At 45.0% G+C, this 23,940-nt stretch overlaps 1 protein-coding gene across 1 annotated transcript in view; it reads right to left on the reverse strand.

Annotated features, from left to right (window-relative positions):
- Positions 1-23,940, reverse strand: part of LOC144722010 (unconventional myosin-Ie-like) — a 46,142-nt gene that overhangs the window by 16,994 nt on the left and 5,208 nt on the right. The window contains exons 2-16 of the mRNA XM_078600053.1: positions 17,216-17,353; positions 15,697-15,786; positions 14,837-14,931; positions 13,569-13,656; positions 12,651-12,740; positions 10,795-10,926; positions 8,245-8,379; positions 6,531-6,663; positions 5,253-5,449; positions 4,674-4,754; positions 3,912-3,998; positions 2,647-2,733; positions 1,727-1,894; positions 1,011-1,096; positions 769-850 (exon numbers count right to left, since the gene is read on the reverse strand). Coding sequence (XP_078456179.1) covers positions 769-850; positions 1,011-1,096; positions 1,727-1,894; positions 2,647-2,733; positions 3,912-3,998; positions 4,674-4,754; positions 5,253-5,449; positions 6,531-6,663; positions 8,245-8,379; positions 10,795-10,926; positions 12,651-12,740; positions 13,569-13,656; positions 14,837-14,931; positions 15,697-15,786; positions 17,216-17,353 — 1,689 coding nt within the window. The remainder of the gene's footprint in view (positions 1-768; positions 851-1,010; positions 1,097-1,726; positions 1,895-2,646; positions 2,734-3,911; positions 3,999-4,673; positions 4,755-5,252; positions 5,450-6,530; positions 6,664-8,244; positions 8,380-10,794; positions 10,927-12,650; positions 12,741-13,568; positions 13,657-14,836; positions 14,932-15,696; positions 15,787-17,215; positions 17,354-23,940) is intronic.

A 23,940-nucleotide genomic window follows, 5' to 3' on the forward strand; every position in this document is an offset into this window, starting at 1 on the left:
AAACGTCCTTCTGTGTATGCGGTGCTTAGGTTTCAATGAAACGAGTTGCAGATTGCTGTGTATTTACATGATATTAGCTAAATGTACAATAATTTTTAAATGTCTATTTTTTAAATAAGGCTTTAAATCATGCAGAAACTAAATCTGTATTTATCCTGGAGGAATGCCAACTGCATAACGACCAATCACACGAAAGTTTTGATCATATTTTTACCTGCAATTTTCTTTTTCCCCTACTTTCCCCTGCACTGAAACAATTCAGTATTTTTTATTTTCACAATACAAGTCTCTCTTGCAAAAGAACGGTTATAAAGTTACGGTAATTAGCATACGCATTCCATTATTTCGTTTCCCAACCTTCCAAGACTCTCTCAGTTAAGATATTTCCGAAAGAAAACTAGTCACACAGAACATTAAGCGCTTCCTTTCACCCCCTATGACAGTAAAAAAATTATGTTTTGTAAATGAGCTATTTCACGAGTAAATCATATATAAGTGGAGCCCCGTTCTGTCTGCACACATACATTAAAAAAACATGTTTTAGTCCATCGGCCTATTGGCTTTCCAAACCAATATTATCCCACAACATGTGTTTAAGCCTGAAAACTCTGTACCCGTTTTGAACTTCATTGTTAAACAAAATAGGCAGATTTTTTTCCAGACGTTATTGGCAAAGAGCATCTCCATCTGAATGGCCGTGTTTTTTGCAAGTGTAATTTCCCTGAAGCGTTTAGTTTAAAGTCTTAAGAGTGAAGTCAGACATCGCACCTTGATCTTGCTGCTAGCCGTGGTGGGTCGGCCCTTCTTCTCCACCTGCAGGTTCTCGGGGAAGAGGCTGTAGAAGAAGGGGCTGCGGGAATTGGGACATGTGGCAAGGTGACCAAAGAGAAAGTGTGCTTTTTAGAAGTTGCCTTTTTTTGGGTTGTGCCTTTTATGAAGTGCCTCTACACGTACGCAAGCGTGCGTGCACATGTGTGTGAGCGCGTGCGTCGGTGACAGAGGATACTCACTATTGGCTGCTCTGCATCAGCTCGACCAGGTCAGGAAAAAGCACATCTCGGTTGCGCTCGCAGAAGCCCTCCACGTCGTAAGAGACCTGGGGGCATGGGAATAGCGAGGTCAGGGCCGGGCGCGAGTGTGAACTTGATGCCCCATTGCTCGAGTCGTATCTGTATAGCGGTTACGCCAGTGGCATACGTATCTGTGAGAGTGGGTGTGTAAGGATGAGTGCATTGTTAACACAGGAGCTCCGATTAGCGCGGTTCAGTTTCATTGATGAGGTATAGCCCTGTGAGCAATGCGGCTCTTGACTCGGGTGCAACCGCAACAAAACATAAACATGAACAAGAAACATCTTAAAGTGACTACACGCAACAGAACAATCCTGGAAAAAACAGCAAAGTCTTCCAGAAAAAACACCGTATTTCAACGCTGTGTGCAAAATCCCAGTGGGATGTAAGTCAAACAATAACAACCGTAAGACAATGTAGATTAAAGTTATCAGGCTAACTCTGTACTACAACAAACAAACATGGCTAAACCCATACGTTTTCAAAACCACGTACGGTTGGCTACGTACATGTATGCATACATAGTAGTGAGTGTGCACAATGCCAGGAGCGCAACTAGGATATATATATTGTTTTAAAATATTGAAAATTGAACAGGGCCTCCCCCATTTCATTCCCCAGCGCCGGCCACGCGATGCGGCGCGTGCCACCGTCACCTTGCCGGCGTAATGGTGCACGACGAAGCCGCGGTTCCAGCTGTTGAAGTGCTCGTGGGAGCCGATGCCGGCCTGCAGCTTCTGCAGCAGCGTGGTGTCTGCGCCCTCACCCTTAGCATGCATTGTGGCGCACACATCATCAAGGATGCTCATCACCCCCGGCGGGTTCTGTCGGGGGGCGGGGGGGGGGGAAGATTGCAGCATGCCGGTCGATGTGATGACGCCTTCAACCAGAAGAGTAGGGAAATAGGCCCGTGAGATTGTGGTGCCACCTGCCCTGGTTTTTCCAGGGTCATCCTCTGGTTGTCCTGGGAAATCGCCGATTAATAATTGTAATGATGCACTACTCAAGACAATGCATTCACATGTAGTTCTCCTCACTTCTGGAATTGTGAGATAATAATATGATATTGTACTTCCCATGATGTGTCAGGATTGTTTGGACCTCAGAGGTGGTAGTCCTAACATGAGTATGTGTGAAGATGACAAGAATATTCCTTTTAGGTTAGAAAATCTTGGACATTTATGTTTTGATACTTTATTAGGCTTGTTTATCCTGGTAAGTCCTACCGAGTCTCATAATTATTTTTCAGCAGGGTCCTGCCAAGTATTTTTTCTCATTCAGAGGGCAATGTTGCTATGTGTAATCCAGTTGAGTAATTTGCGGGTAACATTTCAGAATTAGGATTTTTAGCAAACACAGTTATAGTATATATATATACATTTGCTTTACTATGACAGCATACCTGAAAACCTAGAGGAAACCCCTGCAGAACAGGGGAGAACATTAATTCTACAACATAGAAAAGTGTCCGAGTCCGGAATCGAACCCAGGTGCTTCTTACTGTGAGGCACAAGGCTTATTACTGGCTGACCCTGCCGGTATGATGCGTGAGAGCCAACCGACCCGTGCCACTTACAACTTTGTTCTCGATGAGGTCACAGACGATTTTGTTGTTGAAGTATTCGATGGGTGTCCACTTGATGCCTTCCTGTACGTACTCTTCCTGCACGGAGGGTAGATAAGAGCGATAAGCGAATCCTTAAGAACCATGTGCTGTCATTTTTATTTTACCAGGTAAGGCCCACTGAGCTATGTAGCTCTTTTTTAGAAGCAACCTGGCCACAAATGATAGCTCAACGAAGTGACTTATTACGTAGAAATTGATAGCAGTCAAATGCGGTAAACGTATGTTTCTAAATGTGGAGGGAAAAACTGGAGGACCTGGAGAAAAATCCGCGCGACCACAGGGAGAACATGCAAACTGCAAATATACAAGCGTCAGGGTCGGGGTCGAACCCATGGCCTCCTGTATACCAGGCGAGAGAGTTAACACCTCGCCACCGTGAACATACAAACCCGACAAACGCAATGCACACAGCAAGGCTCTCGCTACCTCTGCAGATCCAGCCGCTCATCAGCACACCACGCAGCGTGCAAAATGGATAACACACGGGGGCTTAGTGGGCGACAACAATGATCACCCCGGTCAGAGATTGTGCGGCCAAGGGAATTCATGCTGTACTGACGTATACAGGATATGCGTGCCACAATGTGTAGGTGCAGCACCTTGAGCTGCAGTTGTATTTGGATGCCGTATAAATACAAATTGTAATTGTTGTAATGTAATGGTAGCGATAACTGAACCAGTACTGCAAAGATCCTGTGTTTTAATCCTGGCTTCTGCGACACTTCTGTATTGCTATTTGACATGGCACAAGACCTGCGGCAGCGACTGGAAACGGCCCACAGATTGAGCCACACACAACCAGCTGCTGCTGTGGCAGTTCTAGAGACATCCTGCAGCTTCTACTCATGGCGCTCCCACAGCTGTGGCAGTTCTAGAGACATCCTGCAGCCCCTACTGATGGAGCTTCCACAGCTGTGGCTGTTCTAGAGACATCCTGCAGCCCCTACTGATGGCGCTTCTACAGATGTGGCAGATCGGTTGACGTGTAGGGGTGCGTTATAACCCTGAGCTGTTCAAGCGTACCGGTGAAAAAGCGATCTCCAATGTGGTTAAGAAATTAAATATGTAACGGGATTTCTTACAGACTGATTCTGGTCCGACCAGTAAGTAAATGTCGTCGATGAGGCGTTACAGCTGGTGAGAAATCCTGGGATGGATTTATTTTTAATCCTCCAGAGACTGGAGTTTGTAAAGTGGTAGTGTCGATGGCTCACCTGCTCTGCCTTGAGTGTGAGCTCGATGAAAATCTGCTGCAGCTTCTCATTCACAAAGTTGATGCAGAACTGCTCAAAACCATTTTTCTGCAGCACACACCAGGCATAGATTAGGCATGTATTGATGAATGAGCTTTTAAGTGTTTTTATTTGCTCCTCATTGGCCAAACTAAAGAGAAACGCCACAAAGATCCATACTCTTAGGTTTATTTCGGTAAAGTCACGTCGGTAAAAATAAAAATAAATAATAATAAAAATAATAAAAAATCATAAAAATAGAAATAAAATAATAAATCACCTACGTGACTTTACCGAAAAAAACCTAAGAGTATAAATCCTTGCAGTCACGAAAGCTTCAAATCTAGAGCCACAAAGATCATTAAGAGCAGACTAAATGTCCCAAACTGTCTTTCACGGCTGCCTTGTTATGTACTCACCGCGACCCCCTGCTTTATATGCAGATCTTAATAACAACACGCAACGCTGTGCTACTCACAAACCGCAGGAAGGCTCGACTCCGATCATGCCTTACATGCAAGTCTTGCGACCACCACATTGCACGTACACAGCTCTCAGCCTTTGTCCAGACCACCAATTAAAGTTCCTGTTTTACTGAATTGTCGTCATCATTTACAGACGGTGTTGGTTTTTAATAATCAGCTGTCAGCTGGATAACGTACTGACACTCAGCGAATGTAAACCATCATCATTGCAACAGTAATCCCATGCACGTTGTGTTGAATCGGTGTCAGATGTTTGTACCTGAAAGATTTCGAAGCCATAGATATCCAGCACCCCAATGTTGTATTCTTCCCTCTCCTTCCTAATCGCCTTGTTAATTGCCTGCAGCACATTAGACAAGGCAGGGACAGGCAGCGACGCTGGCCAACAGACAGTGTGTTGCCCTTGCCCCCGTACCTCCGATTAGCACGGTTGGCTACGTACGGTGCGAAAGAAGTTCAACGGACATACGTACATACAACACGTGTGCGAGTTAACGAGTAGATAGGTAGTTTGACAGGTCTGTGAGTAGATAGATAGACATGTAATCTGAAAGGTGTGTGGGTAGACGGGTAGGCAGGTCATCTGACAGGTGCGTAGATATGTGGGCAGACAGTTGATGTGACCGGTAAACAGGTGGACAGGCAGACAGGTCAGGTAACTGTTGAACTCGCGGATGGACAGACAGATCATGTGACGTGGAAACAGGCGGCTGTGATGGACAAGTCGTGTGATCATTGAACGGATGGGCCAGCAGACAGAACAATTTAACCAGTAAATAGGTGGACAAGCAAGCGGGCCATTTGACCGGTGAACAGGTGGGACAGGCAGGCAGGTCACCTGCACGAGAAAGTCGAAGAGGCGCGAGTGCAGGGCCTTGGCGAGCGCGTCGCGTGTGTAGGCCGCCTGCTCCGTGTTGAGCGTCACCGTGATCGACTCAGACTTGCCGCCCCATTTGCTGTCCATTGTGCGGCTTGTCAGCTTCTCCATGAGCCGGTCCTGCTCGATGCCCAGCAGGTGGGCTGGGAATGCCAGGTCTGAAACACGCAACGCTGGATGAAGGCCCTCCCCCGCGCCGTGCCGATCGTGGGCTTCATTTGACCACACATCACCGTGTTAGTCGCTGCGTATTGGTGAGGGCGGGGAGCATAGGCGCCATGCCAGCATGGAAGTACATTTTCAGCAAGGGATTTATTTAACACGTTGGCTTTCGCGACCAATATCATCCGTAATAGAGGTTTTTTGGGTTGTAATTAGTTGTAATTACTGGCGAAACGTCATACTCAGATTGTAAATGTTGTGGCTTTGCTCTCTAATACCGGTGTGCTGCACTAGTAAGGAATTGGCACGTTCTGTTTACGTGAGAAACCTTACTAATTGGCGGGTTTAATGACACATTTATATTTACGCGATATAACCCACAAAAATTGTATTATGGAGCAATGGATTTGTTTTTTGTACCCCCCTCTCTGCCTACTACTATATAGCCCTGCAGCCCATTACCACCTGTCGTACATGATGATTGCACATTAAAACACTATCCAGACTCAAACGCTGCTTAGCCTCTGAGATCTGACAAGATTGGGTGCATTCCGGGTTGTTTGGTGACAGGATTTTAAATATAAATGCATGTAAATATGTGTGGGTGGAGTGGTGGCGCAGTGGTGAGCACCGTGAACCTGGTGACCTGAGTTCAAAATCTGGCCTCAACACTTAGTGATGAGTGATATCCGAACTGTTCCTCGGCCCCCCTTCACCAAACCGACGCTGACCAGCATCTTGAAGCGTAGCCAAACGACCAACGCGACGTGGGGAGACCTTCGTCCAGCAATGGATTGACAAAGGGCTGCAAATTCTAATTCATAGTTTATGTGGCATTTATATCACACACAGCTGCCTCCGTGCCCATCTGCAACAGTATCACACTGGATGAGAATGAGGATTTCCCACAACAGCTACCTGCCACCTATGGCGAGCTTTGGTTGCGTCAACCGCATTGGCCAGCAGCATCCCGTTTTAGGAGCCGAGCGAGAACGCAAGGGAGGGGTTGTTGCGCGTCCTAAGCGTTGCGGGTCCCTCTGCTGCCAGGGGCGTGCGTGTGGGCGGAGGTGCTCTCACAGTCCAGGCTCTCCACGGCAGCGTAGTTGCCCTGCTCCATGAAGGAGATGTTGCCCAGGTGAAGAATCCCGGCCACGATCTGCAACACCATGGCCTGCTCGTCGGGGAGAATGCCGATCACCTGCATCGCAGCCTGGCGCCCAAAGACATTTCGAAAGTCAGGTTGTCCCGTAGCTCAGGGTCAGAGGCACAGCCACACTCTCGAAGTTGTGGGGGGGGGGCTACAAGCGAATGATACCCAGTGGTTATTGGTTACATTGCAGATGCAGTGACCCGTAATTTATTCATCAGTGTCATAGGAGGAACGCGGTAGGCGGGGTGGTGGGAGTCGGCAAGGTGGTTGCCCAGGGCCCCCATCCAAGGGGGGCGGAGGCGGGGGGGGGCGCTGCCTGTATGGGTGATAGAACTGTTGGAATCAAACAAGCAGTGGATACTGATGACTCACTTTTCGGTGGGGAAGTCTGAGGATGGCACCGTGTCCTGAGCACCAAAACGTCTACCTATGACTCCGTTGGTACTGCTCTCATTAATTAGTGTTGCCACGCTGGTCGTAGAACAGATACACCCAATTAAACATGCATTTAACTAAACGATTCTATTATGATTATATTGCACCGACGCAACTTCTGGCGACTGACTCAGTACTGAACCTAACTGCTCGTGCGCGACTGTGCAATGAAGGGTTCCGCCATCGGCATAATCACAATTTGCCATCTTGTTGAATGGAGAAAAATGCACTAAACAACACCAGGATTGTTATTCTTAGGTTTTTTTCGGTAATGTCACGTAGGTAAAAAAATAATATTTAAATTAATAAAAGTAAAATAAAAATAAAATAAAAATCACGACGTTTTGGAGGCAACACAAGCTTCTGTCTTCAGGTGGAACCGTCACAGCACGATAGCTGTATAAAGTAAGAGAAATTCCAAGAAAACAGTCCTTATATATACTGGTTGAGGGTGGGAGGAGCCAAGGTAGGCCCTGGATATTATTATTGTGAGGCTGAAGCACGCTGTTAGGAATGAGCCTTTGTTGTGTAGACTGGTTAAAAAGAGTTGTTAAGGTGAGGCTGATGTAAAGGCGCGTGTAAATGGGACTGAGCCTTTTGTTATGTAGAGGTGGTGAGGCTGAAACCGCTGCCAGGAATGAGTCTTTGTTGTGTAGACTAGTTAAACTGGGAGGTTCTAATTTTAATTTTTTACCTACATGACTTTACCGAAAAAAACCTACGAATATGAATCCTTGCAGTCACGAAAGCTTCAAATCTAGAACCAGGATTGTTGTCTAAGATGTTGTGGGTGTTTCCTTAGCCATATCTAAACATTACGGGGGGGGGGGAGGTGTCTGGACACCCATGGCACCCACAGTGGCTGAGCTCCTGCTCTTGACCTTCCATGTCCCTGGTGCCAGGACACTGAGTCAGTGCTGCCAAGACCCTGGGGTTAAGTCCGAGCAGTAATCCACAATCGCAAGTGTGACAAGTCAATGGTGTAAGCCCACACATGAATGATTGCATAAAAAGATCATACAACAATAAATTGGCTTTCATTTAGGTTTGGTGAATGCTCACTCCTATCACAGCTGTGATAATGCAACACATCTGTTTGACTGTCACGTGACAAATGTTAATTACGTTTGTCGACTTAATGTAACGTGGAATATAAGTGGGGAAACAGCAACCCTTTTGTCTTTATGAGCCACCCCTGTACTGTACCATGGTCTCCTGGAAGTCCTTGTTGTCGTCAGTGTCATCCACAACATAAATGCCAGTTTGGTTCAAGTAGAAGTAGTAATCTGGCGTAGAGATTCCCAGGTCCTCCTTCTGTGTCCCAGAGCTTCCATTCAAGAGCTGAGTGAGCAAAAAGAAGGACAGGGACATGAAGTATTTATTGCAGTGAGGTCTCTCATCTCAGTTTTATTGAGTCTCTCATTATCAACTCTCGCGCAAACGCAGGAATAAGGAACTCTGCTGGCTTTGGTGCACAAGCATGAATAACAAACAAAAAAGACTCCCCGTATTAACACTTTCCTTTTAAAAAAAAGAACACTACAGGTACATTTAAAAATAATCTACGCCTTCACTTCCTGGCTGGCTTCTGGCTGGGCTCCTCTCCACCCCAATGATAATTATGTTGGTAGGTTTTTACCCTTTTAACTGGTACAAAACTGACACCTTTATTCAAGGCATCATGTTTGCAATGACCACAACACAAGTAGTCAATAAAGCAAACAAAAAGAAGCAACTCTGATAAGGATAATAATATGCACTGTCCTTGAAGTTGATTGGCCCACACCCGAGACGGCTTTCTTTAGAGCCTAGTCCCCATTGGTGTAGGGCCAGATGACACCAGAAGGCGTACAACTCAAAAACAGTGCAATATCAGAGTATTGAGAGTTCGGGGTAAACATTTACACTATGAGATCTCTTTTACCAGTGGCAAAATATAATGGTAGGTTTTTACCCTTTTAACTGGTACAAAACTGACACCTTTATTACCAGTTAAAAGGGTAAAAACCTACCATTATATTTTGCCACTGGTAAAAGAGATCTCATAGTGATAATTATGTTGTTAGTAGCAGCGGGGCGTTGCCAAGGAAACACAGCATTTTCCGTGTAATACACAGTGTATGTAGTAATACATATGTAGTGACATCGCGGATATCACTGTGTGGTGCCGGCCCCAGAGAGGCACGGCGTGCGATGCACTTACATCGCGGACATCACGTATGTGGCGACATCGTGGATGTCACTGGGTAATGCCGGCTCTAGCGAGGCACGGCGTGCGATGTATTTACATCGCGGACACCCCGTATATGTGGGTGTAGTACCAGCCCCAGAGAGGGCTCGGTGAGCGCTGGGTCATAGCGCTCAGTGGCACCACGCGTGGCGTGCAGTGCTGCCTCCTACAGGATTGAGTGTGAGAGTGTCAGCCATGGAATGAGGTTACCCCAGTCCAGGGCACTCTGGTTGACCCTGGAAGGCACGTGACGGGTAAGATCTACACAGGGGGCCCCAAGCGGGGGCTGGGGGTGGTCATGTGCCGGGGCGAGATCCTGCTAGAGGGTTCGAGAAGGTGGTCGTGGCCAAGGGTGGAACCAGCCATGGCCAGCGAGCATATAAGCCGGGGCCCCGAGAGGGACCAGGGTTCAGCGTTGCTGTCGCCATCTGAAGACCTACGATCTACGTTCTACGTCCAAGAAGAAGTCACCAAGACGTGGACCTGGACCCAAGCTGGGGTCCGGTCCGTTGTAGCTACTCCCAGTGTAACTCGTGTAGTTAGCCTGGTGGTCCACCAACATAGTTGTTATCTGGTAAAGGGTCAGTTACCCCTTTGTGTTGAGTGTGTTGGAATTAATAAATGTGTTGCCTCTAAAGAGTACGTCTGCGACTCAGTTAGAATCCACTGCACATATGATAGTGTATATAATAAATATTGCTGCTCTAAGAGGGATGTTGGTTGTCCTGTATCCGCCCAACCCCTGCCTCCTGTCTCTGCCCACCACCACCGCTGTGCGTGTACGTATGCACGTTGAACGTCTTTCGCACCGCACGTAGCCAACCGTGCTCATCGGAGTTGTGGGGGAAGGACAACAAACTAAACACAGCAGTTCTAAAGAAATTCGTTTTCAATCGAGATGTCAGTTTTGAATCTACCCCACCACGAGCCCAAATCGTTGTCCAGATCAAGGGGCGGGGCCTAAAGAAGAATGGGTGGGGCCTAACCAAGAGAGACGGGGCCTAAAGATGGCGCAGGGCCTACAGAGGTTGACCTTCCCTGTTTAGGTTAAAATTTTGTTCTTCTTTCGTATGGCTGCTGATGAAGATTGCAGAGCAACAATGACAATGTTGCGCTCGGGTGGTCATGTCAGATAACCGCGTCAGGAGCAGCGGAGTGTATCGGTGTGATGTCTCCTTCGTTAATGTAATGAAAGCATAGAAGAATCAAATACGTGCCATCGTAGAAAGTAAAATAGTTTTGGGGCCACAGGCTAACTAGTTTTTTTCTTTATAAACACATAATACTGCACATTATGCACCACTGGTACGATTGGAATAAGATTTGTAAAAACACAGACACATATACAAGGATTTGTGACATGGACAGGATGGAATGCAGTGAGAGCTCAGTTTCAAACCACTCCAATGATGATCCACCTGCAAGCACAATTTCGTCTTCAATTGTAACTTCAGATGAATACGCATGTCGTGGAAAGTGTGGGGGAATTCAGCGATGTTGGTTGGAGGCCGTGCACGGAGAGAGACCTGGTAGTAAATGTGGAAGTTTCTCTCTTCTGTGTTTTGGCTCACGACACGTGACTTTTCGAGAAGGAAGTTTGAGATATTTCCGCCATCTGGCTCCCCTCCTCGGCTGAACTGAATCTCAAAATACTTGCCCTGTCGAGAGAGAGACACGTGCCATTGTATCCCAGCAGTAGTGATGCACACACACCAGACGCTCAGTTTAGATTTGGACAACCTACCACAAGATGCTGACGACACATCCTCTTAAGTGCTGCGCAAAGACAAGAATTATGTCATTTAATTATTCATCCCACAAAAAAAATCCTCAATTGACTGTTGGGGACAATGCTGTGAGCCAGCCGTCATGGTGCATCAGGAGGCGGTGTTGCCAGCACCATAACCCAGCCTCCTTCCTCCCCCCCTCCGTCTCCAGTGTTGATGTTTACATACTGCACCAGGAACTCGCAATTTAAGGCTGAGTCGCCACTGATGTTGGCCGTGGCTGGGAATCCAACATCAGGGTGTATGGGTTCACCGCCACTGTGCCACCGCTCAAACAACAGCCGCCATTCACCACTAGAGTTGCGGTGATGTCACCACAGCATTTGTGCCAGGTTCGGTGTACATTGAGAACACGTGGGAACACATGGAAGGAGGTCACAGGACACACCCATGTGGTATGGGTTAACTAACCTCACACCAGTTTAAATGTAGTCAGAATTTTAGGGTTTTTTTGTCTTAGTATAGTCGACGACAACCTGTGGAATTGTAGTCAAGTCTTAGCACGTTTAATTGATTTAGTCATTGAAATATTTTTTAAAAGAAACAATTAGGCCTCGGCAAGGTAAGGTAAAAGGTAAAAACAATGAGCCTACCTTTACCCTACCTTTTACCCTTACCCCATACAAATTATCCGATTACAGGGTAATTACTGGGGTACTACACATGAAAAAGGTTTATAACAGGTAAATGCTAGGTAGAGCGCTTTATGCATATAGAATACTTTCGATGATTCCAATTTTACACGCTTTCTTTGAACTCACTCTGTCTGTTGTTGTTGTATCCTTAAATATTATAACTCAATTTTAACCCACTTCCCAATGTGGTATCGACTGCAAACTTGGTATACTTATGTCATACTGATGACAAGACTATATTATATTATAAATATATATATTTTAAACATTATTTTTTCATATGGTATGTTTCGGCATGGGTCTAATTGTCCACGGTCAACTGACGTTGGCTGTAATTGGCCACGGCCACTTACGTTACGGCAAGCTTCGGGGCCACTTCCTGGAGTCGTGGAGTTCTGCCATTACTAGTACGGTACATTTCATAAAAGCGTGTTTAAATTCTTTTTTAAAAATATTACTTATTAAATGGAAGCCAGGGACTGCGCCATGGAGCTTTAATCGGTAAACAAGGTACCGTATTTTCCGGGTAATACTTCGCGCTACCTTTACCCTACCGGGAAATTCATCCGAGCTACCTTTACCCTACCCTTTACCTTACCCCTTGGCATGTCGACACCTTTACCCTTTACCATTTTACCCGGTAAAAAGGGTAAATTACCTTACCTTGCCGAGGCCTAGAAACAATGAAGAAAAATACGTAAATGCTGATTAAATTAAAAACGTATCATAAAGTCCTGCATCGGGCTAGGTACGGGGGGTAACCCTCCAGGTATCCACAGGTTACCCGACTCAATTCAGGGCTCTGGTGTACATCCGTGAAGAGTACTAAATGCTAAGAAACACACATTTCTGCACACGTGGGGATGGCGCATCAAAGAAGGCGATGTAGCCCAGCACCTCGCCCAGCCGCCTTTGACTCCCAAATTGACCACGAAACCCATGGGAGCGCTGTCCACTCACGAAGCGACTCGAGTTGTTGTTGCGGACCGTCTTGGCATTCCCGAAGGCTTCCAGCAGCGGGTTCGACTGAAGGATGATGTCCTTGACGTGCTGTCAGACGTGCAGGAGAGAGACAGATTGTAAATATTGTGGCTTGGCTCTCCAACACACCGGTGTGCTGTACTAGTGACGAATTGGCCACGTTCTGTTTACGTGACAACCCTTACTAGTTGGCTGTGTCGGGTGGTGGCGGGTTTTAACGACACATTTATATATTTACGGGATCTAACCCCCCCGAAAAAACCTCTATTATGGATGATATTGGTCTGTTGGTGGTGTTTGTTGTAACGTTCTGACCTGCCCCTACTGGACATTTGTGAAAATTAGCTTTATCGCTCATAGGATTCCTCCAGTCAAAATAAATATTCTGATTCTGATTCAGGTAGGATGCTCATAACATATCTTGTTATGAAGACTGTAACAACCTTGACATTTCCATTTATCTATTTATTAAGAACACCTCACTGAGTCTCGTGACTCCGTTTCGGGAGGTTCCTGTGCAAGATTGTTTGGTGAATTCTATTTCTGCCGTGGCAGAAAACCAGTCTACCCAGAGAAAACCTACACACGCATACAAGGGGATAGCTAAGGGCTTAATGATACTTCGACACACAAAAATAAAACATGCTTCAAATCGCTTTAAACTATTGTCATTGTAGTGCGTATTTAATGTGGCGCTGCACTCTGATGTTGTAGGAGAAAACATTTATTAAAAAGTGTATTTAATTAAGTAGAACGTATTGTCTATATTTATTTAAAGTTGCGCATTTTGATGTGACGTCACATTTCTCAACCCCCCCCCCCCCTCGTCACACATCGTCACAAATGTCTGACCCCCCCCCCCTAGGTGCGTGACGTCATTTATGGACGGCCCCTTACCTGCACCTTGTCTCCGCCACCGGACACCTTGGAAACGTAGCTCATGATGTACTTGGCGGCCACCGTCTTGCCTGCGCCACTCTCCCCACTGCCGCAACACACAAAGTGCAACTCACGGGTCAGCGCCGGATTGATTGCAGGCCACCAGAGAAGAATCGCAGTTTATCGCCGCATGCACTGGCTAGATGTCGGGTTGCCACCTGTGAAGTCCAGTGGTGGAAATGGGTCGGAACGAGCCGGAGCGCCGTGATTGAAGGGACCAGCAACAAGTGGAGTGCTGGGTAGTCTCGATATGTCAACTGAACATTTTATTTTGCCACGTTGGCGAGATTTTAACTACCTCGCCTGGTATACAAGAGGTCGTTGGTTCGATGCCAACCTTGACAACTGTATATTTGGAGTTTGCATGTTCTCCCCGTGGTCGTGGGGATTTTTCTCCGGGTCCGCCGGGTTTTCCCTCCACATTTAGAAATATGCATTAAGAGTATTTGGCTGCTATCCATTTACACTCGATAAGCCACTTCGCTGAGGTATAATTTGTGACCAGGTCGCTTCCGGAAAAGAGATATATAACTCAGTGGGCCATACCTGGTAAAATAAAAATAAATATAACTTTTAGTTTAGATCTATATAGCTGCTATCAGTAGGTAATGGCTGTAGGTCACGCTGTGAATCTCCGAAACATACAAGGAGTTTGTGATGATACATTATTATTCTTAGTTGAATGAAGGTGCTGAAACAGGCATAACAAACATGTGATTGTATTAGTCAGTTCTGCCGTCCACCATCGCCACCACCACCCCCTTGCGCTCAATACTAATTTGGTATGATCCAGCTTTAGCGGGTGTGTTCGGGTCCTGAGGGTGGGGGGGTCATTTATGCATTGCCCAAGTCATGACTTCTTCACATTTCTGGCACTGACGATAACAACCCTCTACCACTGGACATAGCCAAACAAGTCAAGGTGTCAAATGGACAAAATCAATCGTTCTACTGTATTTGCCTCACGTGACAACTTGATTTGTTTGGCCGTGTCGGGTGGTGGAGGGTGCAACAGCTCCATTGACGTTAAACACACACGCTCTAAGCCAAGAAACGATTTATGAATAATCGTATTGGTCATGAAAGCCTATGTGGAAAACAATGTGGACAATATGCACAACGTACGGGAATATGTTGTGCATATGGCACGGTTGGCTACGTACACTGAGAAAGAAGTCCAACATACGTACATGAAAAATTGAAAATCTAAAATGTGCTTTTCTCACCTGATGATGACGCATTGGTTCTCAGAGTCGATGAGCATGTTCCTGTACATGAAGTCAGACAGTGCGTAAATGTGGGGTGGATTCTCAAACTGAGCCTGGACAGGGGAAAGGCACAAGAACGAGAATCAGGGTTGAGTGGTCGATGAGCACGGTGGGCTACGTACGGTGCGAAAGCAGTTCAGCATACATACGTCGCGTGAGTGTTGGTCACAGACGAGGCATTGCTCATAATGGAATATTGTTATTTGAATGTCGTGGTTGTGGAAGCTCAATTCCCATTTCTAGATGTGAAGCTTTCGTGACTGCAAGGATTCATATTCTTAGGTTTTTTCGGTAAAGTTACGTAGGTAAAAAATTAAAATTAATAAAAGTAAAATAAAAATAACAGCACGGTTCCACCTGAAGACGGAAGCTTGTGTTGCCTTCGAAACGTCGTGATTTTTATTTTATTTTTTATTTTACTTTTATTCATTTTAATTTTTTACCTACGTGACTTTACCTCAATTCCCATTTGACTCATTTCGCACAAAGTGCTTGCCACAAATGAACCAGAATACCTTGCTGATCTCGTCAGGGAGCATAGATCATCACGTGAACTCCGATCATCCTCACAGCGGCTTTTGGCTAGCCATCGAACAAAGATGGTTACTGCATCGCGCGCTTTCAGATGGACTTCTGCGGCCGTCTGGAACGCTCTTCCTTCCGATATTAGGAAACCACTGGAGCTACGCACTTTTAAACTTACCTCTGCACCAACGCGCACTGAGCAGCACCAGTCCTGGTTACAATTGTATTCCACTCGGTGTGGCTTGAACACCAACTCCAAATAAACAAATTGATAGAGAGACAAAGGCACTCACAGCACCCTGGTAGATGTCAATCTCGCGGTCGGTGAAGTACGGCATCTGCTTAAAGGGGTTCACTGAGATCAGCACCGGCCCAATGTATGTCTGCAGCAGTATATGAAAGTTAAAGGTTTCTGCATGTTTTGCATACTCATCATCACCATCACTAAATATACCACGCCTCTCATGCAGTACATCTCGTGGTGCCCTGCGTCAGAGATCACCCTGTGGCAGGGAACACCCGGTGAAGGATCATACAGCCTTACTATGTACTTTCCCATTTAAAGTAATTTGCAAGTAATGTATACAATTTTCCAAATGTTGGCCATGGCGCCGTCACGTAACGGCCAACTTATCTGTTGTTGTGAATAATGCCACGGGATCTTTCAAACCGCAGTAGTAACCAGGGCGGGCCGATGGGCTCGAACTATGAAACTCCGCGAACAAGCGGTGAATGGGCTACCACTGGACCATGTCACCGCTCCATAACAACAATCGGGTATTTGGGTATTGTGACGTCATGCACTAAGGCCGGGAGTTGGCTAAGAAGCACGCCAACGTCTTACGCCACCATTCCTTTCCCGCTTCCCTCGAAACAGCTGATAGAGAACTCGCTGTCAAGCTAGCCACTCCAAACAGTGCATTTATTTCACTTACACAAGGAAGTGTCGTGTCCAGTGTTTTAATTATATTCATAAAAAGTGACTTCATCTGCAGTGAGAGATGTAGTAGTGACGTGATTAAGGGCCGGCCGCATAGCATCACGGAGGCTGGGACTGCTGAACACCCAGCCCTCCCTCAGTAGTAAACAAAGATTGGAGGTTAGAACTCGAGCCAAATTGCATAATTGACAAAGACAGACGATGACTAATTCTGTTTAGCGTTTAGGATTTCGTTTAAAATTGGTTCAAGATCGGCTGTGTTACATCCCTCCTTGAGTTTTTGTGTGCCCCCTTTAAACAAGGGCACACTTCAGAGTCATCATCAACATCATGGCCATGATCATCGTTATCACGGTCATTATTTCTCATCAGAATCAGAAAGGGTTTTATTCGCCATGAAAGTTCGCACAGACAAGGAATTTACTTTGGCAGGAAGGTGCATACATTCAACATATAGGAATCTTAAATCTTAAATAAGTGGTGTATAAGTCTAAGTATACTAAAGGTACAAAGTCTAACTAATACTAAGGGAAATAAAAAAAAAAATAAAAAGCAATAAATAATTATTGTATTATTTCCCTTCTACGTGACTTTACCGAAAGAACCAAGAATATGAATCCCTGCAGTAACGAAAGCTTTAAATCAAGATTTAACTCTAAGGAGCTAAAGTATGTAAAAATGTTGAATAAAATAGAATATAAAATATAAAATAGCTATAATATACAATTTAAAAATACAAATAGGGTAACAGTGTCATCTTCGTCATCATTGTCATTACCAAAACCGCCCTCATCATCATCATCAGCCACACTGCAGGGGGCTGCCAGTGACACTCTGTGCCAGTGCGTAAAGCTGGCCGTTTGGCAGGATACGAAAATCCAGTCGTCCATCAGGCGCTTCTTGAGGTTTTCCACGATGGCGTCTTCCGTGACCTTGGAGATCAGCACCATGTCGTCCACGCCGCTGTGCTTCACATTGCCACTCGTCCAGTGGTAGTGCTCCTTGCTCCCCTGCGGTGGATGAGACATGCGCGCGTCTGTGAGAGCGGTGCTGGGCGACTTTTGATCGGCCACACTTCGTTGTGATTTGTGACCAGGTCGCTTCTGAAAAAAAAGCTAATGCCTCAGTGGGCCTTACCGAGTACTATATATTAAAAAAATTATAGCTTTACTCTTTGGTTCTTTCGGTAAAGTCACGTAGAAAGAAAATAAATCAAATAATAATAGAAAACGACGTTTCGATTGCAACACAAGCAACCATCATCAGGTAAGAATGAATGAGAAAACAAACAAAGTGAACGTGACTTGACCGAAAGAACCAAGAAGATGAATCCCGGCAGTTACGAAAGCTTTACATCGAAACATAGTGAACTTAGAAATATAATGCAATACAGCACAGAGAGTCGGCTAATACAACAGTCAACACCCTACCTGGTTGATTACGTTCTTCGAAAGATTGCTAAATTTGAGAAAGAGACAAAACACAGACATGGAGACACATAGGCAGACACACAATCAGAGAGAGAGAGACACACAGAGAGACACAGAGAGTGAGACACACTTAGACAAACATTTTTTAAGTGATTTGTTTATCTTGCCTGTAATTTGCGATCCTAATGTGTTTTTGTATTATTTGCTGTTGTAACGTTCTGACCTGCCCCTACTGTACATCTATGAAAAATAACTTGAGAGCGTATCGGATTCCTCCAGTAGAAATACATATTCTGATTCTTATTCTTTGGAACCCATGGCCTATACGGGGCCCGGGGAAGTTGTGCTCAGAGTAAACTCAGTACGAAGCAGAGCCAGAGAGTTATACACACAGAGATAGAGACTCAAACACAGAGAGAGAGAGAGAGACACACACGCAGACATAGAGACAGACACACGGAGATAGCTAAAGAGAGCAGGGTTGTGCAGTTTCCACTCGGAAGCTGCACGTGGCGCTCAGTTGGTCCTGGTGAAGTGGAGGTCTCAATCGCAGCTGACATTTGACTACAGTGTGCTGACCCCCAGCAGAGGAAAACACAACTCACAAAACAACTCTCATCTTGTTGATTCATACCTCGCTGTTCAACGTAAGTGTAGAGCTTTGTTCATGAGAAAATACCACTTTAACATTGTGGCTAAATATTCTTGGTTCTTTCGGTAAAGTCACGTAGAAGGAAAATAATAAAATAAGAAAACTAAAAAATTCTCATGACGACGTTTCGTGCGAATTTTATTGTTTTCTTTTTTATTATTTTATTCTATCCCTTCTACGTGACTTTGCCGAAAGAACCAAGAAAATGAATCCCTGCAGTCACGAAAGCTTTAAATGTAAATTGTGGTTAAATATAAGAATGTCATCGCAGGGACATCTCTGGGGCGCCAAAATGACGCACCGTCTCTCGTCTCATGAGCAAAGCTTCAGTCTCGTGTGGAATAGTCCCAAGACACACAGCCTTGGTGTGTTTTTGTTTCTCTTTGGGTTGTTTCTTTATTAAAGACAACGGCATAACCACAGGTCACTTTGGCCATTGCTACTCAGGTTGCCAACAATGAGGTACATGGGATCAAGAATATCAATCAAAATACCAGAAGTCCAGTGAACTACACGTGCATGCACTGCCTTGAGTGGTGTTGTATTACGAAACTGACAAAAACCGGGACTTGTAATGCCTTGGGAAGACTTATAGATGTTCCTGGACAGCTCCCTTAATAACAAGAAAAACGACAATCCAGGGAAAAACCCAGGCCAGGTGGGGCAGCCTTAATTCTCACGCGTATCTTAAGGCATTCCAGATGGGGTGCGTGATCGAAGAGGGTAAAGTGTGAAGCCATTGCGGAAGTTTTGCGGATGCCCCCGTCAGGTGTGCAAAATGTGAGCGAATTGTGGGCACGTTTAATCACCCTGCTTCTAAGACTTTTAAGAGTCACAGCCACTGCACCCCGTCGTGGGAAAATGTTAAAAATTAACCCGTAAAAACAAAGTTTTTCACTATAAATCCTTTATATGCGTGGCGACTAGAGTTCTCTCGTCCTCTGGCTTGAGATGGCTGCCACCATAAAGCAATTGGTAATTAAATATAATTTATTTTTTCCTAAAAAGTGTAAAATTTTGGAAAAAAGAATTTCACGAAAATGCATTGTCACGCACAACGAGTCTGTGTGCAAAATGTCAGCTCGATTGGATCACGGGAAGTGGGTTAAAACACGACCGAAAGATTTGCACGGTCGTAAGCGCGCAAGCAAGTTAACTTAATATAAAGGATTTTAAAATAAAAACCTGCATAGCTAAAGGCGGGGTATGAAATGCCGAATGCTGTTTCAGTTTCAAGAAGAGGCAGTAATCTATAACAAGATATATTACAGTGACCAGAAAATTGCCAATGTGCATTTTTTTACAGTGTGGCTGACAGTTTTACACGGTTACTATTTATATTTTAATTATTCATGCCCCTAGGCAGTGTTTTTTTTTGGACTGGATTTATTACTTTTTAGACAAAAAAAGGCAGGTGATCATTCTTTTGCTACAAACTTCATTCAAGCCATCAGAATTTACGGGAGGAAATGACCATGTGCTACAACAACGTTTTCCCGAATGCAATGATTGTATTCCACTTATCGTATTTGTTTACAAATAGCAACAACTACAATGCTAACAGCTCTACATAGACAAGTATTGTGATATAATTTTTTATATTCATTTATTATATTTACTTTAATAATAAAAAAAATAGCTCACTGTCCCACAATATATATTTGTTTGCTCATTGGCGTTTGCTGCTTCTTCTACTGTCATTACACTCAGGTCTCCCTTCACAAAGACACTTTGAATATTGACATTACATTAATGTGTGCCACCATCCTTCTGAACAACAATCCAGGTTCACAGACCACAAGGTTGCTAGCCCTGCAGTTTATTTACCTCTAGAGACCATGTATCAAGCAACTACTGCAAGTATAATAGCTTCTATGGCGTCGTGTTTAGGCAATGTTATGCAAACAAGTACACCAGAGTTATATGACAAAAGTTTCCACACTGAGACCTTCTCTGTCTTTTTTTGCGTTATTTTGTTTTCCCCCCTGAAATCTGTTTCCTGTTCCTCTGTATTTTATTTAAAGCCATCTTTGCGTTGACTCAAAAATGCCGTTCTCAATAAACTCTCGGTTACATATATATAAAATCACGACCTTTCGATTGCAACACAAGCAATCATCATTGTGTTGCAATCGAAACGTCGTGATTTATTTGTATTTTATTTTATACCTACGTGACTTTACCGAAAGAACCAGAGAGTATGGATTCCTGCAGTCACGAAAGCTTCAAATGTAGATATATAAAATCATCAATAATAAAGAAAATGTTGAGCACTTTGTCAATCCACTGCTGGAGCAAGGCCTCCTTGTGCCGTGTCAGTCATTTTAGGGCAGCACACGAGCATGCTCGACAACTCTGGTCAGTGCGAGACCGGGTCACTCACCAGCGACACTCATCATGGCTGGGAATAGAACTCCAGTCGGTGACAAGGCCGAGCAGGTAATGCGGTCGCCATTTGTTGCAGAGGTTTATGGTTCAAATCCAGCAGCCGCCCTCATTAATATGGTACTGCGGTGTGTGTAAATCATAACATTACGCGCTGTCTGCTAAGTTAAAGAAGGCCATGGTGTGCCGACGTCATGGTCCAGACTTGACAACATTTCTGAATCTTCTTGGTTCTTTCAGTAAAATCACGTAGAATTGAAATAATAATATAATAAAAATCAAACATAATAAAATAATTCTCACGACGTTTCGGCCACAACGCAAGCAGCCGTCCTCAGGTGGAGAGCAGGTCTGTCGAGTAGACAGAGTCTGAATGGGACTGTCTAGTCGACAGACCTGCCGTCCTCAGGTGGAGAGCAGGTCTGTCGAGTAGACAGGATCTGAATGGGACTCTGTCTACTCGACAGACCTGCTCTCCACCTGAGGACGGCTGCTTGCGTTGTGGCCGGAAACGTCGTGAGAATTATTTTATCATGTTTTATTTTTATTATTTTATTATTTCCATTCTACGTGACTTTACCGAAAGAACCAAGAAGATGAATCCCTGCAGTCACGAAAGCTTCAAATCGAAATTTAACATTTCTGAAATTGTACTGCAAATCGCTCACTTGGAATATACAAAAACAGCAATAATCACCTGTTACTTCAAAAACCTGGCAGGAACATCGTGAAAAAGAGTCGTGTCTCAGTGGGCTTTACTGGATAGACAAGTGTAATAAATTAACGTTTCCACCTTCACAGCACAACGCGCTCTACTGAACTTTGTTCGAGAAAGATAATGTTGATGCTATCCTGCGTTGTACCGTATCAAGTGCAAGTAACTGCAGGTCACCATTGCTTGCAGCCCCTGCCGTATGCTAGGCATAACAACTCTTTCTCACAAGCTGTGTCTGTGTTGGACCTGCAGGTGTATGGCGTTGTCACTCCAGATTATAGGTTTAATCAGGAGTTCGATGGTCAAGATTTACGTTTAATGGTATGAAAAACGACCCGTAATTTTCCCAAATGCGTAATTGACATGATACAATGAGCATATTAACAAAATAAACAAAGATCCCCTGTATAGCCTTAACAGACTCCGGGGAAAGTGCTGTTTGTGAGCACCTATTAAGGCCAGCACGGTACACGAGGGGGTGGGTGGCCAGCACCACGCCCGATCGCCTTTTTCTCCCCAGGGGTGAGTTTACACATCTCACCAGGTACTAATTTGAGGCTGAGTCGACCTAGGGGAGGCCCAGGACCGGTTAAGATAATCGTCACTGGTGTTGACCGTGAGTGGGAATTGAACTTGGGCTGTTGGGTTCGAAACGCAGTACGTTACCCGCTTCACCACCGCTCCCCACATTTGCACACTCGCACACACAAATACAACGCACATACTAATGGGATATTCACTACTACATAGATAAACATAAAATACATGACAATGGTCACACAAGACTAGTATTCATGAATTATGATCATCTTCCTTGACTTCCACGATTTGCAGTCTGCAGATTAATTGTACTTTTAACGTAACATATCACCTTTTTTTTTTTAAAGGGAATGACTTTAATAGTAACATCATGCAATATGGTGCCAACAAAACATAATAATCTACAGGAAATGCCAGATTGACTTGCAAATGCAACACATTTCACAAGACCTCTTGCAGAAGTACCTCTAATGTGTGGTTTCTAAGCCCAAAACACAAATACAGTGCGATTATACACACTGACATACACCGTATTGATTACAAATACATTATTTGGTGATGTGTTGGCAGTGGTGTGCAAGCACATATAAAAATAAAAACTCTACAGATTCGTCAATAACACTGCTTTAATAGGAAAAATATATAATCAGTGGCGTTCCTACCAATGGCCCATCCTCATGGCACAATGGCCATGTGCTAACACGTTCCTGCGGAGGGAGCTGGTAGGAACGTTGGGTTGCTCGGTCAATGGCCAGGGTCAACGGCGGCGTGGTGTATTCCGCAAATATGCCCGACTGTGAGGGCGGGCACAAGCCGGCGTGAGTAGGTTGAACGTTGAGTTTTATAAGGGCACCACGGGGTGAACAGCCCCTCCCCACCCATTCCCACTCCTCCCACCCCCACCCAGCCCCTCCCCACCCTCCCCTCCCCACCCAGCCCCTCCCCACCCTCCCCTCCCCACCCAGCCCCTCCCTGCACGACGGACGGACGGACACAATAATCCCCTGTGGGCTGGTGTACCCAGGAGGTTCTTACCAGTATAAAGCGCCATTGCCCGAAATATTACCTATTGTATATGAATACCAGGGCATGAGAACTGAGTTTACTTACAGTAGACAATTTGTATATTTATTTTTATTAAATGTGTACATGTATATAACAGTTGCTTTATGGAAAGAATGTTTTCTCGCGCTTCCTGGTGCGGTGTTCGTGAAACGTAGACGTGGTCGCACTCTGTTTTTTCCCATCAACGTTACGTTGACAACAACCGACCAAAGTGTTGGCTACACCTCCTCCACGTTGCATGCACAGGGACCTCACAGTGGCGCAGCGGTGGCGAGATGTTAACTCCCTCGCTTGGTATGCAGGAGGTCGTTGGTTCGATCCCGACCCTGATGCCTGTATATTTGGATTTTGCGTGTCTCTCTCCCCGTGGTCATGTGGATTTTTCTCCGATTCCTCCGGTTTTTCCCTGCACATTTCGAGTATTTGGCTGCAATACATTTACACACGATAAGGCACTTCGTTGAGCTATCATTTGTGGCCAGGTCGCTTCTGATAACGAGCTATATAGCTCAGTGGGCCTTACCTGTAAAATAAAATTGTAAATAGTTTAATTGGGAGGTGACAGGGTCTCGTGCGAGCACATTTTCTGCTAGTTTCAGAGGTTCATGGTTCGAATCCAGCGGTCGCCCAGGTGATTACTGATGGTGGAATCAGCGGAATAAATATGCACCGTCTGCTTCAGAGCGGACATTAAAGATCCCTTGACATCCTTCATAAGTATACCATTGTGTGCTGGCGTCAGGATCGAAATTTGCCAAATTTGAAAATTATCCACAAATTATGAAATTGGGATAAAGTCAAGCAATCGTT

Source organism: Lampetra planeri, chromosome 13 (assembly GCF_965212315.1).
Source record: "Lampetra planeri chromosome 13, kcLamPlan1.2.h2, whole genome shotgun sequence".
NCBI lineage: Eukaryota > Metazoa > Chordata > Hyperoartia > Petromyzontiformes > Petromyzontidae > Lampetra > Lampetra planeri.